Source organism: Pelophylax lessonae (genome assembly GCF_965119305.1).
Source record: "Pelophylax lessonae genome assembly, chromosome: 8".
Classification (NCBI taxonomy): domain Eukaryota; kingdom Metazoa; phylum Chordata; class Amphibia; order Anura; family Ranidae; genus Pelophylax; species Pelophylax lessonae.
Window position 1 is genome coordinate 236624192 of NC_138775.1, and position 18692 is coordinate 236642883.

General features: G+C 44.6%; 2 protein-coding genes across 2 annotated transcripts in view; one reads left to right on the forward strand and one right to left on the reverse strand.

Annotated features, from left to right (window-relative positions):
• Positions 1–5465: 5465 nt before the first annotated feature.
• On the reverse strand, positions 5466–17268 carry PARS2 (prolyl-tRNA synthetase 2, mitochondrial). Its single transcript, XM_082265273.1, has 2 exons — positions 17171–17268; positions 5466–6882 (listed from the first exon to the last, which is right to left on the reverse strand). Exon 2 carries the CDS (start codon positions 6870–6872, stop codon positions 5484–5486), a length of 1389 nt encoding a protein of 462 aa, XP_082121399.1. The 5' UTR covers positions 6873–6882; positions 17171–17268; the 3' UTR covers positions 5466–5483.
• TTC4 (tetratricopeptide repeat domain 4) overlaps positions 17258–18692 on the forward strand; it is a 30504-nt gene continuing 29069 nt past the window's right edge. The window contains exon 1 of the mRNA XM_082265274.1: positions 17258–17338. The gene's annotated coding sequence lies outside the window, so the exon portion shown is untranslated. The remainder of the gene's footprint in view (positions 17339–18692) is intronic.

An 18692-nucleotide genomic window follows, 5' to 3' on the forward strand; every position in this document is an offset into this window, starting at 1 on the left:
GAACTTATCCTTTAATGGAAACCATAACCTAGAATGACTCCCTACTGCCATCTGGTGTGACTCCATAGACTGCAATACCTCACTCCAAACTCTCACCTTCCCGGTGATTATAGATGCACGGCTGCCTGGACAAGAATTACAGGAGGTGAACCCAATGGTGTCAGGTGTGAAGACCTGTACATTCTAAAAAACACACATCTTTGTAATACTATTTAACTCCAGCAATCTCCAAGTATCATTTTTGCATTTTGATCTACAACCATTTTAAATGGTAAATGGGGAAGCTAGAACACCATAAAGGTGAGGGAATTTGAAAATTATAGAAAGTTTCTACAGTTTGCCCTTGGGACTCTAAATGAGGTGTGACATGCCCAATCATGACATCACATTGTCTGTTTGGCAATATGTTACTTGTCCGTGTTTTCTTGTGGACATTGTATGTACCAATAAACTTGCATCTATATCTTATCTTTGGGCGTGTCACACCTCATTTAAAGTCCCAAGGGCAAACTGTTGCAACTTTCTATATTAATTAGGAATGGAGGTGCATCATGGGGTGCATCAGCCCATATTTTATTATTGTAGGGATCTGAAAACTGAGAATGATTTCTCTAGCTTGGTGACTCACTAGGCAGTGAAGCCATGATCATGTAAATTGTGTTGTTACTCACAACAACCGGATTCTAGCCCTCATTCTTCTAGAACAGGCTCTACCACACATCGCTTTAAGTTACAGGCACCACCACCCCCTCAGTGAGATATACCCCCTGGTCCTCAATCCCCACCCTACCTACCCACTCCATCGAGCCCTCTCTGTTAGTGCTGGTTCACACTTGTTCACTGAGAATTTGCAGCGAGTTCTATGCAGATTCCGCATTGTATCCAAATCGCAGCCAAAAAAGATCAGGCATGATTTTGGTGCTAATTCAGTGTGATTTGAGCCACACAGAATAATTTCTGCCCGAAATTCGCACTTGACCCAGACTCAAATTTGCACAGGACTCTTTTGCAATCCACTCCGGGGCTTCCTCAGACCTATGTGAACCGGCTCCATTGAGATCCGGGCACACTCACATGTCATGTGAATTGGATGCGGGGAAACCCAGTTTAAAGGCAAAGCCACTGATTCACAAGAGCCTAAAGCCCCGTACACACGCAGCGATTATCGGCCGACCGATTGTCCGTCTTTTGTCCAGAGTTGTGTTTTGTAGGTTGGAATGTGCCTAGACTGCACACGAATTTTCTCGCCCAACAAAATTCTACTTCAGAAGTGATGTCATGTGTTGGGTTGCTTTCTTTGTGTTCTTTCCTATCTGAGCATGCCCAGACTTGCTCATTAGATTTTTCCCTGTCGAAATCTGTACTGACTGCACGAAAATCGGCGGTGTTTTGACGGCCAACAAAAATTTTATAGTCTGCACACCAGATTTTTTACGGCCGCAAAGTCGGAGTCAGTTGTCGGAAGCGTCATACTAACAAGCCGAAAATCGGCAGATCGGTCGTCGGGCAAAAAAACCCTGCCAATTTTCAACGCGTGTGTACGGGGCTTTACTCTTACACCTCTGTCCTGGTCTGGCCCAGAACCTGGATTGATCTCAGAGCTACAGAAAGGTAAGAATTGCAAATCTAATGTTATCATTTCAGGTTAGTCAGCAGCAAATAATGTATAATATATGAAGTAAAGCTTTGAATGGTGAGGTCTGCTTTATCAACCGCTATAATATTTAAAATTTAAAGTGACCTGTCAAATGAATGTTCCAAATAGGTAATGCCGGGCTGTACTAGTTTGGCTTCTCTATGAGCAGATTTGGTTTTCGTAATAGTAATCTTGACATCTGTATGTCCCTTGAAGGCCAAGAGAACGCCAAAGTAAGTTTTTATGCATTGTGCCTTGAACTATTTCTAATTAATACAGTTTGACATTAAGGGCCGGTTCACACCGGCGCGGCTTCAAAGTTGACATGCACTACCCGACTTCATCACGGCTTGCATTCGACTTCTCTAACAGAAGTCAATGCAAATTGTGCGGAAGTCGCCCCAAAGTGCAGGAACCTTTTTTCTAAGTCCATCCTCATAACAACTTGCCAACCACGCACTGTACATCTACTGTGATAGTGTACAGTAAATACGTGATTCTGCTCTTCCGGGTAAGGGCGCGCGCCGCTTGTGCTGGTACAGCACAACCTGATCAGCGGGTGACAGTTAATGGACGTCCGCCGGCACCTGCTGATCGGTGAGGAGAAAGACAGAACGGAGTTCTTCCTATGTAAACAAGGCAGAGCTCTGTCCTGTCAGCAGGGATGTGCTGGATTTTGTTTCCCTGCAAAGCAGGGAATAAAATCCAGCACATCCCTTAGTGAAAGCACCTCACAGTAAACACAAAAACACTGGTTAGGCATATAGTTAACTCAATTATTGCCTCTAAATGTTAACCCCTTCCCAGCCAGTGTCATTAGTACAGTAAGTGTATATTTTTTTTTATCACTGATCAATGTATTTGTGTCACTAATTACCCACAAAGTGTCAAAAAAGTGTCAGATTGGCTGTCTGCCGCAATATCGCAGTATCATAAGTCGCTGATTGCCACTGTTACTAGTATTAAAAGAAAAAAAAATTTCCAGCATATATACCATAGTTTGCAGACACTATACAATTTGTGCAAACCAATTAATATACGCTTATATTATTCAGTGGAAACGCGTCGGGGGGAGCTAGGTCGGGCGGAGTATCGGTCACGGACCGCACTGCAGGCGGGCGTGATCTTTTATTTGAGCATTACTGTACACACCACGGATGTCTGTAAGTGTTTACCTTTTATTCTCTAATACATTTTCTTGGGTAATGCACTATTAGTTTCCTCCTTCCTTCCATGGTGGACATTCTCTCTGAATTCCCATTCCCGAACCCATGCAGATAAGGAGTTGATTGTTCTATCCATCCCATTGGGGGTCCCACCATCCCTGGCTGATCAGAAACTGGATTCTCTGACACCACAGTTTTGGCTCTTTTCTCCCTACATTGTGGTAAGAGTCCATCTTCATCACTGGGTGTCACCATCACTATTGCACTATTGGTTCATTTATCATCACGTTTAATGGAGTTTTTATTTGGTAAGAGGCCACAAGAGCACCCTAAATTCACGTCAGTGCAATCCCAGCTGTTGGAATATTGTCACCTGGTTATTTGGACGTTATTGGTCTTTTACCCATTTTTAGTTGGAAGAGATTTTCTTCAAGAAATATTTTCTGCACAGTTATCCATATTGTGTTTTCACATTATTGTCACTATTTACTTATATGACTTGTTTGTTTCATTTTTTCTAGAAGCGCACTTTTATGAATTATTATTTATATGTTATAATCTATTTTTCACCATCTTAATGTAGAGCCACAATTCTTTTTTTCAGATCCTGAGAGTTCTTTGTCATGTTGAACTTTGGTGACCAGTATGAGAGAGTGAGAGAGATAAAACCAAATTGAACACACCTGCTCCCCATTCACACCTGAAACCTTGTAACGCTAACGAGTCTCATGACACTGGGGAGGGGAAATGGCTAATTGGGCCCAATTTGGACATTTTCACTTAGGGTGTAATCACTTTTGTTGCCAGCAGTTTAGACATTAATGGCTGTGTGTTGAGTTATTTTGAGGGGACAGCAAATTTACACTGTTATACAAGCTGTACACTTACTACTTTACATTGTAGCAAAGTGTAATTTCTTCAGTGTTGTCACATGAAAAGATAGAATAAAATATTTACAAAAATGTGAGGGGTGTACTCACTTTTGTGCGATACTGTATATACTTTTGCATAATTGATATTAGTAATTATATGGTGTCATATTGTAATACATGTGCTAGCAGGGCAGCACGGTATTCATTTGTGTGTTATATTTATGCCTTATAGATCATGGTGTTGATAGAATATATCTTATATGAAAAATAAATTTATCACATTTTTATTGGAGATAATGTTAGCAGCGCAGCACTGTTTTTAAATTATTACTATTAAATTATTTTATTGATGTGGGAACACATTTGGTTGCCTGCAGCAGCCCTAAATTGGTTGGGAGTAGAAATGGTCTTGGAGACAGTGGGAGAGAACCGTGCATCTTTGGCATGAAGGTGAATAATAGTGCTCCATCATAGGTGTCAGTGAGAGGAATAGTGTCTCATTGTTGATGGAACCGGGAGGAAAAGTCCGTCGTTGGTGTCACTAGGAGGAATAGTGCCCTATCATTGGTGTCAGTGAGAGATATAGTGCACCATCTTTGGTGTCACTGGGAGGAATAGTGCCTCATCCTTGGTGTCAGTGAGAGAATTAGTGCCCCATCGTTTGTGTCACTAGGAGGAATAGTGCCCCATCGTTTGTGTCACTGGGAGGAATAGTGCCCCATCGTTGGTGTCACTGGGAGGAAGAGTGCCCCATCGGTGTCACTGGGAGGAAGAGTGCCCCATCGGTGTCACTGGGAGGAAGAGTGCCCCATCGGTGTCACTGGGAGGAAGAGTGCCCCATCCTTGGTGTCAGTGGGAGGAACAGTGCCCCATCCTTGGTGTCAGTGGGAGGAACAGTGCCCCATCCTTGGTGTCAGTGGGAGGAACAGTGCCCCATCCTTGGTGTCAGTGGGAGGAACAGTGCCCCATCCTTGGTGTCAGTGGGAGGAACAGTGCCCCATCCTTGGTGTCAGTGGGAGGAACAGTGCCCCATCATTGGTGTCAGTGGGAGGAACAGTGTTCCATCGTTGGTGTCAGTGGGAGGAACAGTGTCCCATCATTGGTGTCAGTGAGAGAAATAGTGCCCCATCCTTGGTGTCAGTGAGAGGAATAGTGCCCCATCCTTGGTGTCAGTGAGAGGAATAGTGCCCCATCCTTGATGTCAGTGAGTGGAATAGTGCCCCATTGTTGGTGTCAGTGAGTGGAATAGTGCCCCATCCTTGGTGTAAGTGAGTGGAATAGTGCCCCATCCTTGGTGTAAGTGAGTGGAATAGTGCCCCATCCTTGGTGTCAGTGAGTGGAATAGTGCCCCATCATTGGTGCCACAAGAGGAATAGTGCCCCATCGTTGGTATTAATTGGAGAAATAGTGCCCCATCGTTGGTATTAATGGGAGAAATAGTGCCTCATCGTTGGTGTCAGTGGAAAAAGAGTGCCCCATTATTGGTATAAGTAGGAAGAATAGTACCTCATCATCGGGGGCAGTGGAAGAAAAGTGCCCCAACACTGGTATTAGTGGGAGGAATAATGCCTCATCGTTGGTGATGGTGATGTGAGAAATAGTGCCTTGTTGTTAATGTCATTAACAGGAATTATACCCCGTTGTTGGTGTCAATGGGAGGAATAACGTCTTGCATCAGTGGGAGGAAAATTGCCCCAAGGGCCAGATAAAGGCAAGCAAAGGGCTGGAGTTTGGAGGCCACTTCCCTACACCATGCAAATAAGACCATGTGAGCCCCACACCAGCTCTAGTCCCAAAGAAAAACTTTATTTAGACCACCTGGATTTCTTGCACAAAGCTTAGCACGCCTTCCTTCGAGAGAAACTGGACCTCGCCAGTTTTGTGATTATGCACTTCAAACTGCGGTGAACTGTCCAAAGCCTTTTTGCCCACTACAATTATATATGGATAGCCCATTATATGGGCTTCCCTTAACCTTTTTCCTATAGTCAAATGGTCCCGATCATCTAGAACTACTTCATCTCTCAAATGATGGACTGCACATACAGCATCATAGAGTTCCTCTGCTGCTGGTAATGCTGCAATCTCTTTGCTTCCCTTTTTGGGGGGAATGAGACAGATCTGGTATGGGGCAATTAAACCTGGCCAGTGAATATCCTCCTCAGTGGAAAGGACTTCTATAGATGCTGCCAAAAGTCTTGATATGCCAATGCCATAGCATCCCATTTCAGCAATGGTGGGTTTGCTCTGTGAATCATAACAGACTGCATTAAACACAAGGGAGTACTTGGTTCCCAGATAGAACGTGTGCCCTATCTCAATGCCCTTGCTCTCCACCAGTTTTCCTGAACATATCGGACAGTTCTCCTCCTCGGCTTTCAAGGTCTCCACATTGGCTGCAAAGTCACAACTCCCACACACCATTAACCTGTCTTCACCAATGCTGGCAGGTAAGTGGTATTCATGTGATGTTTTCCCCCCAATGTTTCCTGTATCTGCCTGGACTTTCACATACTTCAGGCCAAGAGTGTGGAAAAGTTTGGAGTAGGCCTTGCACACGTTGTTGTACGTTTGGTAGGCAGCTTCCTCAGTTATGTCAAACGTATACATGTCCTTCATATAGAACTCCCTGCCACGCAGCAAGCCAAAGCATGGCCTCTTCTCATCTCGGAATTTCCGTGTGATCTGGTAGAGCAGCAGAGGGAGCTGTTTTTGGTTAATACCCCCTTCTGTGGCAACAAGATGGGTAACAGACTCTTCATGTGTTGGCCCCAAGCAGTATTCCTGGTTGTGTCTGTCCATCAGACAGAACAGTTCCTTTCCAACTAAATCCCAACGTCCACTTTGTCTCCAAAGCGCGGCAGAGCAAAGAGTAGTCATGTCCATCTTCTGTCCTCCAATCTCCTGCATGACATGATCGACAAGGCGAATTAGCTTCTCCATGGCTCGCACAGTGTATGGCATGTAATGGAAACAGCCAGGGCTAGAGGGCCGTATTAAGCCTGCTTTGGTCATCAGTCTTTGACTCCTGCTGGTGGACTCGTTGGATTTTTGCTGCGGTTCTGAAGAATTTTCTTTCCATAGGTTTCCTGGATTATAAATCTTAGAGACTAAGTGGCGATTTCTTTGGCCTGCATCGTGGTAATGATATCTGCTGGCCACAAGATGGGGCAACGATAATCTCAGCAGTCTCACCATTGCAGGCTCCCTGTGAAAGACAAGCATAACATTTCATGTTAGTTCTCAGCACAGCTACAAAGTTCACACCTAAGATGTTAAAAGTGAACTCCGGGAGCACAGTCTTTTGGTCCAGGCAGATATCACAACTACTTCCCTAACTTCTACCGCAGCAGCCCTACTGCTGAAAGTGGTTGTAAACTTCAGACATGAAATATGAACAAAGCACACATCTCATATTATTGAAAGTCTATCCATCCTTTTTGAGAAGTGGGACTATCTTTTGCACTTGGATCCAACACTTAGGAACGGACTCACTGTCTTTGGACTTTTGTTTAACCTTCTTAGCGGTATTCCCGAGTGTGGCTCGGGGTTAAATTTCAGAGCCAAAAGCGGTAACCCCGAGCCACACTCGGGGTACCGCCAGAAGCATCGCTGGATCCTGTAAAAGAGGTTTCTTACCTTGCCACTGGGATCCAGTGATGTGTCTCGGTGGTGTCTAGCGGCGGATCTTTCTCCCGATTGTCTCCGTGCCCCGACTTCAGTCTCCTGCGACGTGACGTTCACAGGGGGCAGGAACCGGCGGAAAATTCAAATGTAAAAACCACACCAAACACACTGATACCATTCAAAATAAAAAAAAAATCACATTAGTTTGCCCCCCAGTGCCCTTTCCTGCAGTTTTACTGTACTTTTAATGTAAATATATATATATACGTAATTCTTGTGAATGAGCAGCCCAAACCAACTGTATACATTAAATATTTATATATATATATATATATAATATACATATACATAATATATGTATATATATATATATATATATAAAATATAAATGTATGCAGTTGGTTTGGGCTGCTCATTCACAAGAATTACATGCAAAATAATGGTACCGCTTTCAGCACCTAAAATCCAAAAGAATCATACCGCCAGGGAGGTTAACTATATGGGTTATATATATTTCTTTTCCTACTCGTTCTTACATGCCTGTTACTAGGACAGCATGGAGTGTATTTATATGTTTTTGATTTATGTATCCATACATATGCTTTTTTATAGTAGGATGGCACTCTGTTTATATATACAGTATGTCAGAAAAGTGAGTACACCCCTCACATTTTTGTAAATATTATATTCTATCTTTTCATGTGACAACACTGAAGAAATGACACTTTGCTACAATGTAAAGTAGTGAGTGTACAGCTTGTATAACAGTGTAAATTTGCTGTCCCCTCAAAATAACTCATCACACAGCCATTAATGTCTAAATCGCTGGCAACAAAAGGGAGTACACCCCTAAGTGAAAATGTGCAAATTGGGCCCAATTAGCCATTTTCCATTCCCGGTGTCATGTGACTCGTTAGTGTTACAAGGTTTCAGGTGTGAATGGGGAGCAGGTGTGTTGAATTTGGTGTTATCACTCTCACTCTCTCATACTGGTCACTGGAAGATCAACATGGCACCTCATTGCGAAAAACTCTCTCAGGATCTGAAAAAAAAAAAAAAAAGAATTGTTCTCTACATAAAGATGGCCTAGGCCAGGGGTCTTCAAACTATGGCCCTCCAGTTGTTCAGGAACTACAATTCCCATCATGCCTAGTCATGTCTGTGATTGTCAGAGTTTTACAATGACTCATGGGATGTGTAGTTCCGCAACAGTTGGAGGGCCGTAGTTTGGGGATCCCTGGCCTAGGCTATAAGAAGATTGCCAAGATCCTGAAATTGAGCTGCAGCATGGTGGTCAAGACCATACAGCGGTTTTCCAGGACAGGTTTCACTCAGAACAGGCCTCGCCATGGTCGACCATAGAAGTTGAGTGCACGTGCTCAGCGTCATATCCAGAGGTTGTCTTTGGGAAATAGACGTATGAGTGCTGCCAGCATTGCTGCAGAGGTTGAAGGGGTGGGGGGTCAGCCTGTCAGTACTCAGACCATACGCCGCACACTGCATCAAACTGGTCTGCATGGCTGTCATCCCAGAAGGAAGCCTCTTCCAAAACTGATGCACAAGAAAGCTCGCATTTTGTTGAAGACAAGCAGACTAAGGACATGGATTACTGGAACCATGTCCTGTGGTCTAGTGAGACCAAGATAAACTTATTTGGTTCCGAAGGTGTCAAGTGTGTGTGGCGGCAACCAGATGAGGAGTACAAAGACAAGTGTGTCTTGCCCACAGTCAAGCATGGTGGTGGGAGTGTCATAGTCTGGGGCTGCATGAGTGCTGCTGGCACTGGGGAGCTACAGTTCATTGAAGGAACTATGAATGCCAACATGTACTGTAACATACTGAAGCAGAGCATGATCCCCTCCCTTCGGAGACTGGGATGTAGGGCAGTATTCCAACATGAAAACGACCCCAAACACACCTCCAAGATGACCACTGCCTTGCTAAAGAAGCTGAGGATAATGGTGATGAACTGAACAAGCATGTCTCCAGACCTAAACCCTATTTAACATCTGTGGGGCATCTTCAAATGGAAGGTGGAGGAGCGCAAGGTCTCTAACATCCACCAGCTCCATGATGTCGCCATAGAGGAGTGGAAGAGGACTCCAGTGGCAACCTGTGAAGCTCTGGTGAACTCCATGCCAAAGAGGGTTAATTAAAACAGTGCTGTAAAATAATGGTGGCCACACAAAATATTGACAATTTGTGCCCAATTTGGACATTTTCACTTAGGGGTGTACTCACTTTTGTTGCCAGTGGTTTAGACATTAATGGCTGAGTGTTGAGTTATTTTGAGGGGACAGCAAATTTACACTGTTATACAAGCTGTACACTCACTACTTTACATTGTAGCAAAGTGTAATTTCTTCAGTGTTGTCACATGAAAAGATATAATAAAATATTTACAAAAATGTGAGGAGTGTACCTCCTACCTGAGCGTATTTCAGCTCGTAAAACGCTCATCTCTGAAGTCTCAAAATGCCCAACAAGCAAAATCCCATTAATTTCAATGGCCCTTGTTCACATATGAGCGTTTTGTCTCTAGAAGAAAAATGCCTCAAGCTCAAAAAAGTACATGAGCTTTTTTTTTTTTTTTGGCTGATTACAAGTGTTTTTGTTAGATGTCAATGCCTTCCTCCAAACACCTGCAAAAAACGCCTGAAAAAAGTCCAAAAAAAAAAAACGATGCGCTGAGGTGTGAATGGAGCCTAAAGCATTCTATGCATTAGGATAAAAAAAAACCTTCTGTGTGCAGCAGCCTCTCTGGCACCCCCCAATACTTACCTGAACCCATCTCGTTCCAGCGATGTCCATGAGTGTCTTAGCTGTCTGAGACTCTCCCTCCTGATTGGCTAAGACACAGCAGCGGAACCATTGGCTGCCACTGCTGTCAGAGTCAGTCAGCTAATCAGGGGACAGAGGGGGTGGGGCCAGGCCGCAACTCCATGTCTGATTGGACACAGGGAGCTATGACTCGGCCCGGGTACCTCCATACCAAGCTGCTTGCTGTGGGGGCACTCAAAAAAAGGGAGGAGCCAGGAGCAGAGAAGAGGAGGATCTGGAATGGTAAGTACAATATGTTTGTAATTTTAATTGAAAAAACAAACAAGACTTTACAATCACTTTAATACCGCTTTAACCTGTTGATGACCACCCGCCGCAGTTTTACTGCAGGAAGGTGTCTCGGCTGCGCAAGTCAATATAACGGAATGTCGGTCACGCGCAGGGGTTGGAGGCGCGAGCGCCGCCCCCCCCCCCCCCCCCCAACGCTGTGTTGATTCAGTTTAGAACCGATCAGTTATCAGGCCCAGTCCAATGATTTTTGGCCTGGACCTGGTGATCAGTTCTGACCAATTGCAGAATGTCCTGTGCCTGTGTAATGTAAACAGAGGAACAGGATATGATGCAATCTCCTCTCCTGGAGCCCTTTTCAGTTCCAGCGTGAGAAGAGAGAGCACCAACTGTGAGTACACAAGCACTACACTGACACCAGTACACATAGGCACAAATTTGACCCCCTGATCACCCCCCAGTTAACCTTTTCCCTCTCTGTCACAGTGTCACTATATAAGGTATACAGATAATTTACTGATCACTGTATTAGTTTCACTTGTGATGTCAGTTAGTGGTAGTTTAGCGGCAGTCCCAGATAGGTTTAGGGTACCCGCAAAATATATCCCCTAATAAAGATTTAACTTCCTGATCACCCCCAAGTTAACCCCTTCATTGCCCTGTCACAGTGTCACTATTATAGCGTACAGATCTTTTTTCTTATCACTGTATAAGTGTCACAGGTAACGTCAGTTAGCGTTAACGTTAGTTAGCGTCAATCCAAGACAGCGTCAGATTACCTGCCACATATTTAGTAATAAATTTTAACTCTTTGATTTCCATTACTAGTATAGTGTCTGAACGGATCAATATCTTTAATCAGATAAGAACTATACTAGTGTCTGCTATAGTATAGTGTTCCCAAAATGCAGCGTTAGCAGGATCAGCCCCGACACTTGCCAGCACCTGCGTTTAGCCCCTCCGCTCAGCCCCCAAGAAGTGCAGTATCAGCAGATTACTGTCACTTCCAATACACAGCACACTAAACCACAGCGTTAGCAGAGTCAGGCCTGATCTCTGCTACCACTAGCAGTTACATTTTTTGGTAGTGGTTCAAACAATCCTTGACAACCAGGTGCTTTTTTACTTGTGAGTCACACTAGGTACCTAAAAAATGTATTGGCCAAAATGTCTAAAAAGAGGTATACTAGTGAAGAGGCCTACACGATGCTGAGCATGACAGATGAGAGCTATGGCGAAGCCTCACTTTCAGAATCAGGCTCAGCATTTGAACCTGTAGAGAGGAGCGGCACCCTGACAGATAGCTCTGACGGCGGAGTAGTGGTCACTGCTAAGGTCAGGCATACCCGACCCCGTTCTTCTGTTGCTGGGGTGCAACAATCGCAGAATTCTCATATGCAGCAGAGTGTCGGTACTAGTGACGCTCAACCTTCTGGTGAACTGGCAAGCACCAGAGGCCTAGTAGATCCTGGTCGTAGTCAAACCAGCACTGCAGTAACACTTGGTGAAGTGACGAGTCCCATAAGTGCAGTTCTAGCTGGTGCGGTAGTTAGCACAAGTAGTGTCCCGCAGCCACCAAGAATTCGAAGACATGCCCGTAGAGCCCATAATGTCCTCCCTGATGCGCTTGCAAATCGTGATTGGGAGCCCACCACTTTTGCAGCGCTCGTACTTCCCTCCATTCACTGGCCAACCTGGAATTCAGGTGGAAACAGCCGATTTTACTCCCCTTGGCTTTTATGAGCTGTTTTTCATGGAGGATCTGTACAGATCTATTGTGGACCAAAGCAATTTTATGCCGATCAATTTATTGCCGCAAATCCAAATTTGACCCTTGCCAGAGAATTTGCATGGAAAGGTATCACTGTTTCAGAACCTAAAACCCTTCTGGGCCTATCCCTCCTTATTGGCATTACTAAAAGAGTGAGTTGCAGTTGTATTGGTCCACAGACCCAATTCATCATATGCCCGTGTTCTCTGCTGCCATGGCCAGGACTAGAAAATCTTGCGGTTCATGCATTTCGGGGTGACCCTGGATATGACCGACTCCACAAAATTCGGCCCCTCGTAAATCACTTCAACCAAAAGTTTGCAGCCTTGTATATGCCCCAACAAGCTGTCTGTGTTGATGAGTCCCTGATTAAAGCGGAGTGCCGGCCTCAAAAACCACTTTGGGCCATCCGCTTGCTCTAGGTCACCTAAAAAAGAAATGGATAGTTTTTTTTTTTGTTTACTTACCTTGTTATTGAAGAAAATATACTTACCTTTCTTCAACTTCCTCCCTCTGTGGCCGCGCCGTCTCTTCCTGCTTGCATTGACTCCTGGGAGCTGAACGTCATAACTCCCAGGAATCAATGTGCCTGCACCGGCCCCGCTCATCAGTTCTGGTGCAGGTGCGTCATTCCCTGCTAAACAGTTTCTGGGCAGGCCGCGCCTGCCCCGGAAGTGACGAGCGGGGCCGGTGCAGGGCATTCTGGGACCTAAGAGGACACAGAAGAGGAAGTCCTGGCTTCAGCTGCTCACACCTGAAATGGCAGCGCTGGACAAGACATTTTCAAGGTAAGTATTTCTTCTAAAAGGTAAGTGCAACCCGGGACAGTTCAGAGGCTATCCATTATGGAATGCACAAGCCCTGACTGTCCCGGGGGAAAATGTATCTAAAAAACGTTTCCGAGGCTGGAACTCCTCTTTAAATTTTCTGGCCGTCTGGTTTTCAAACAGTTTCTCCCCAGCAAGCATGCCAGATATGGGGTCAAGATGTATAAGCTCTGTGACAGGGCAACAGAGGGAAAAGATAGCAATGTGAAACCCCCCCCAACTGCCCAGACTACATAGGGAGCAACGAAAATTGTTTGGGACTTGGTGTCACCCTTATTTGGAAAGGGGTACCATTTATACGTGGACAGTTATTACACAAGCGTGCCACTTTTTAGTCACATTTTTGATGCTGGAATTTGCACACGTGGCACCGAGCAACCTAATTGCTGGGGCTTTCCCAACGGCTTGCAGATTCCCGACTTGTTTGAAGTGTAATAGATTTCTTGCAGTGAAGTGGAGGGACACACGGAATGTTTTCGCTCTGTCCTCCATTCACGTAGATACAACAGTCCAAATTGCAACAGTGACTGGTGTTCCTGAAAAGCCCTTCTGTGTCCACAAATACAACCTTAACATGGGAGGGCTGGAAAGTGTTTGGAAAAAATTGTGTTTGGAAAATCTCTGCGCAAACACCGTGTGACAGAAAAAACTGCAACACCCACCATTTTGTTCTGTGGGGCCTCTGCTTTATAAAAATATATAATGTTTGGTAATTAATTGTCAGTTATCTACTTTTGAACCGCCTGCCGCAGTTTTACGTCGGTACTTTGACGTTAAATACTGGGGATATGGCAGCAGATAGATGCCATAACCCTGGTATTTTTTTAAACTGCGGGCGGTCCACTTTAACATAACGGTGGTCCCAGCAGAGGATTCACCGCAAGATCACCCTTATGGGCGACGGTAGAGGTGGCCCCCCCTCCAAGGTCATTTTCCCCGCTTACCGAACCTGCCGGTAGCAGGGAAAAATATCCGATCTGCTCTCCCCTCAGGCAGGAAGTCGAATGAGGGCAAGATGGCCCTCACTCGACTCTTTGGCCTTGGAGGACCGGAGCCATGTCATATGTCGCTTCCTTGAAAGCGATTTAAAGAGCCCTTTTTTTTTTCCAATATGAAAAAAAAAAAATTACTTTTTTTTTCTTTTTTAGTGTAGATGTGAGATCTGAGGTTTTTGTGACCCCAGGACTCATATTAAAGAGGACCTGGCCTGCCTATTTCTATTACAAGGGATGTTTACATTCCTTGTAATAGGAATAAAAGTGATCAAAATTTCTTAAAAAAAAAAAAAAAAAACTGTGTAAAAATAAAATAAATAGGAAAAAAAAATTAAAGCGCCCCGTCACGTTAGCTCTCGCGCAGAAGCGAACGCATACGCAAGTCACGCCCACATATGTAAACAATGTTTACATATGTGAGGTATCACCGCGTTCATTAGCGCTAGAGCAATAATTTGAGCCCTAGATCTCTGTAACTCTAAACTGGTAACCTGTAGAAATTTTTAAAGTGTCATCTATGGGGGTTTTTAGGTACCAATGTTTGTCGCCATTCCATGAGCGTACGCGATTTTGAAGCATGACATGTTGGGTATCTATTCACTCTGCGTAACGAAACTAATTGGGCTAACTTTACTGTTTTCTTACTTTTAATTCAATAAAATTGCGTTTGTAAGACCACTGCGCAAATACGGTGTGATAAAAATTATTACAACAGCTGCCATTTTATTCTCTAGGGTCTCTGCTAAAAAAAAAAAAAAAAAAAAAATTATATTATATATATATATATATATATATATATTTATTTATATATAAATAATATTTGGGGGTTCTATGTAATTTTATAGCAAAAAAAAAAAAAACAACATTTTTGACTTGTAAACAACAAGCCTCAGAAAAAGGCCCGGTCTGAAAGTGGTTAACCGCTTGCCGACCGCCGCAAGTACATATACTGTGGCGGTCAGCCCCGTGCAGGCAAAGTGACCTATGGGTACGTCACTAGCCTGTGAGCCAATAGGGGGCGAGCGCGCGCCGCCGGAGGCACGCTCCCGCCCCCGCTCGTTCACGGACACCTCAGCGCGAGTGACCGGCGGACCCGATGTCCGCCGGTCACTCGCGATCGTCAGTTACAGAGGGAGAATGGCAGAGGCAGAATGTAATGTAAACAAAGCCGCCTGTCATTCTCCCCTGTGTAACAGCAGAGATCATACGGTCCTGCTATGTAGGATCGTAGATCTCTGCTGTTACACAAACAGCCACATCCCTGCACAGTTAGAAGCACGCCCCTAGGGACACACTTAACCCCTCCTTCTCCAATAAAGTTAACCCCTTCCCTGCCAGTGTCATTTTTTACAGTAGAAGTGCATATGTATAGCACTGATTACTGTAGTAATGTCACTGGTAACCCCAAAAGTGTCAAAAATGTCAGTCAAGGGTCCGATCTGTCCGCCGCAATGTCGCAGTCCCGCAAAAAATAAAAAATAAAAAAAATCGCAGATCGCCGCCATTACTCGTTAAAAAAAAAAACCAACAAAAATGACAAAAATCTTTCCCTTAGTTAGTAAACGCGATAACTTTTGTGAAAACCAATCAAAATACGCTTATTGCGATTTTTATTTACCAAACATATGTAGCAGAAAACAAATTGGCCAAAAATGTTAAAAAAATTAGATTTTTACATTTTTGTTTTTGGTAATGTCATATAAAAAATGTGAAAAATATTGTTGTTTTTGCAAAATTGTCGCAATTTTTTTGTTTATAGCGCGTGATCAAAAAAATCGCACAGGTGATCAAATACCACCAAAACAAAGCTCTGTTTGTGGGAAAAAAAGGACGTCAAATTTGTTAAGGTACAGCGTCGCACGACCGCGCAAATTTCCGTTAAATTCATGCAGTGCCGAATCGCAAAATAGGGCCTAGTCAGGAAGGGGGTAAAATCTTCCGGGGCTTAAGTGGTTAACCACTCTGCAACCGCTCACAGTAATACTACTGCGGCAGAGTGGCTCGTTCCCGTCCAGCCACGTAGTATTAACGTGACTGGACTCCTCCCCTTCTGGGCGGCGCTTGCGCGCCGCCGGAGGCTCGCTCCCGCTGTTTTCATTCACAGCGGGAGTCGGGCCAGGGGAGGAGCAGCGGCGATCGCCGCTGCTCTTACCCGATCGTCGGGGATCGAGTCTGGAGATCCGCACAGCGGGCGGATCTCCATAGTGACAGGGAGTGACAGATCGGACTGTTCAGCATAGCTGGACATCCGATCTGTCCATGAATCACTCAGTCACCTCCCCCCCTACACGTCAGTAAGCACCAGGCATACATTAACCCCTCCCTCTCCAATAAAATTAACCCCTTCCCTGCCAGTGTCATTTTTACAGTAACAGTGCATATATATAGCACTGATTACTGCAGTAATGTCACTGGTACCCCCAAAAGTGTCAAAAATGTCAGTCAGGGGTCCGGTCTGTCCGCCGCAATGTCGCAGTCCCGCAAAAAAAATCGCAGATCGCCGCCATTACGCGTTAAAAAAAAAACACCAAAAATGACAGAAATCTTTCCCTTTGTTAGTAAACGCAATAACTTTTGCGCAAACCAATCAAAATACGCTTATTGCGATTTTTTTTACCAAACATATGTAGCATAAAACAAATTGGCCAAAAACTTTTAAAAAAATTGGTTTTTACATCTTTTTTGGGGGGAATTTCATATAAAAAAATGTGAAAAATATTGTTATTTTTTCAAAATAAACGCTCTTTTTTTGTTTATAGCGCAAAAAGTAAAAATCGCACAGGTGATCAAATACCACCAAAAGAAAGCTCTGTTTGTGGGAAAAAAAGGACGTAAATTTCGTTTGGGTACGGCGTCGCACGACCGCGCAATTGTCAGTTGAAGTCGCACAGCGCCGAATCGCAAAAAGTGGCCTGGACGGAAGACAGCAAAATCCTCCGGTTGTAAAGTGGTTAAAGCAGCGCAGTGCCGTATTGAAAAAATGGCCTTGTCATTAAGAGGGGCAAATCCTGTCAGAACTTTTTCACTGCCATATATAACTGGGGAAGAGAAGAGAAGAGCTCCCTGTCATACATCAGACCTCCTCCATTCTGAAGCTGGAAAAAGACAAATGACTGGAGGTGAGAGGAAGTCCCTGTAATGAACAGAATGCAGCAGGTAGACAGACCATCCCAGCACAGAGCTCTCCCCCTCTACTGTCACACTCACCATACACTCTGCTCTGTCCTCCCGGCACTGCCAAGGATAACACAACCCGGAAGCTCACACCGGACACATGTTGGGGAAGAGAGAGTGTGCTGCACTACCGGAAGCACGTGGAGAAAGGAGGACCCAGAACCGGAAGTAGAGAAGAGTGTGACAGGGGAGCTGCTGAAGGTACGCTGTGTGTATGGGGACTGCGTATCAGATCAGGGATTACACCTACAGGGATCTGCTGTGTGTTTACATGTATAGGTCAGCTGTGGCTGGAGTGTGTGAGCCAGCACTCCCTACTCACAGCAGGGGATTACATTGCAGATCTCAGCTGTTTACATGTGTAGGCTAGATGGGGCTGGAGAGTGTGGGACTACAAGTTTCAGCCAGCACTCACTGCTTAGATGGGGGGATTGAACCTACAGGTATCAGCTGCTTGTTTACACGTATAAATCAGTTGTGACTGGAGAGTGTAGGACTACAAGTCTCAGCCAGCACTCACTATGCACAGCAGGAGATTACACCTACAGGTATCAGCTGTTTATTTACATGTGTAAACCATGTCTGTGGGTGAAGAGTGTAGGACTACAAGTTCCAGCCAGTACTTACTACTTAGATCAGGGGATTACACCTTCATGTGTCAGCTATTGTTTACATGTGTAGGATAGTTGTGTCTGGAGAATGTAAGACTACAAGTCTCAGCACTCACTGCTTAGATCAGTGGATTATATATACAGGCATTAGCTGCTTGTTTACATGTATAGATCAGGTGTGACTGGAGATTGTGGGACTACAAGTCTCAGCCAGCACTCACTGCTGCAATGAGGGGAATTCGCCTACAGGTATATGCTTGTTTGTTTACATGTATAGGTCAGTTGTTACTGGAGAGTGTAGGACTACAAGTCTCAGCCAGCACTCACTATGCACAGTAGGAGATTACACCTACAGGTATCAGCTGTTTATTTACATGTGTAAGCCATGTTTGTGGCTGAAGAGTGTGGGACTACAAGTTCCAGCCAGTACTTACTACAAGTCCCAGCTAACACTCACTATGTGGCTCAGGGGATTACACCCACATGTGTCAGCTATTGTTTACATACAGTACAGAGGCTAGTCGTGTCAGGAGAGTGTGGGACTACAAGTCTCAGCCTGCGCTCACTACTTGGATCAGGGGATTACATCTACAGTTATCAGCTATTTGTTTACATGTATAGATCAGCTGTAGCTGGAGAGTGAAGGACTACAAGTCCCAGCAAGGAATCATAGTTTTGATCAGGGAAATACACTTACAGGTATCAGCTGTTTGTTTACATGTATAGGTCATCTGTGACAGGAGAGTGTGGGACTACAAGTCTCAGCCTGCGCTCACTACTTGGATCAGGGGATTACACCTACAGTTATCAGCTATTTTTTTTACATCTATAGGTCAGTTGTGGCGGCAGAGTGAAGGACTAAAAGTCCCAGCAAGAAGACGCGGTTTTGATCAGGGGAATACACTTACAAGTATTAGCTGTTTGTTTACATGTATAGATCAGCT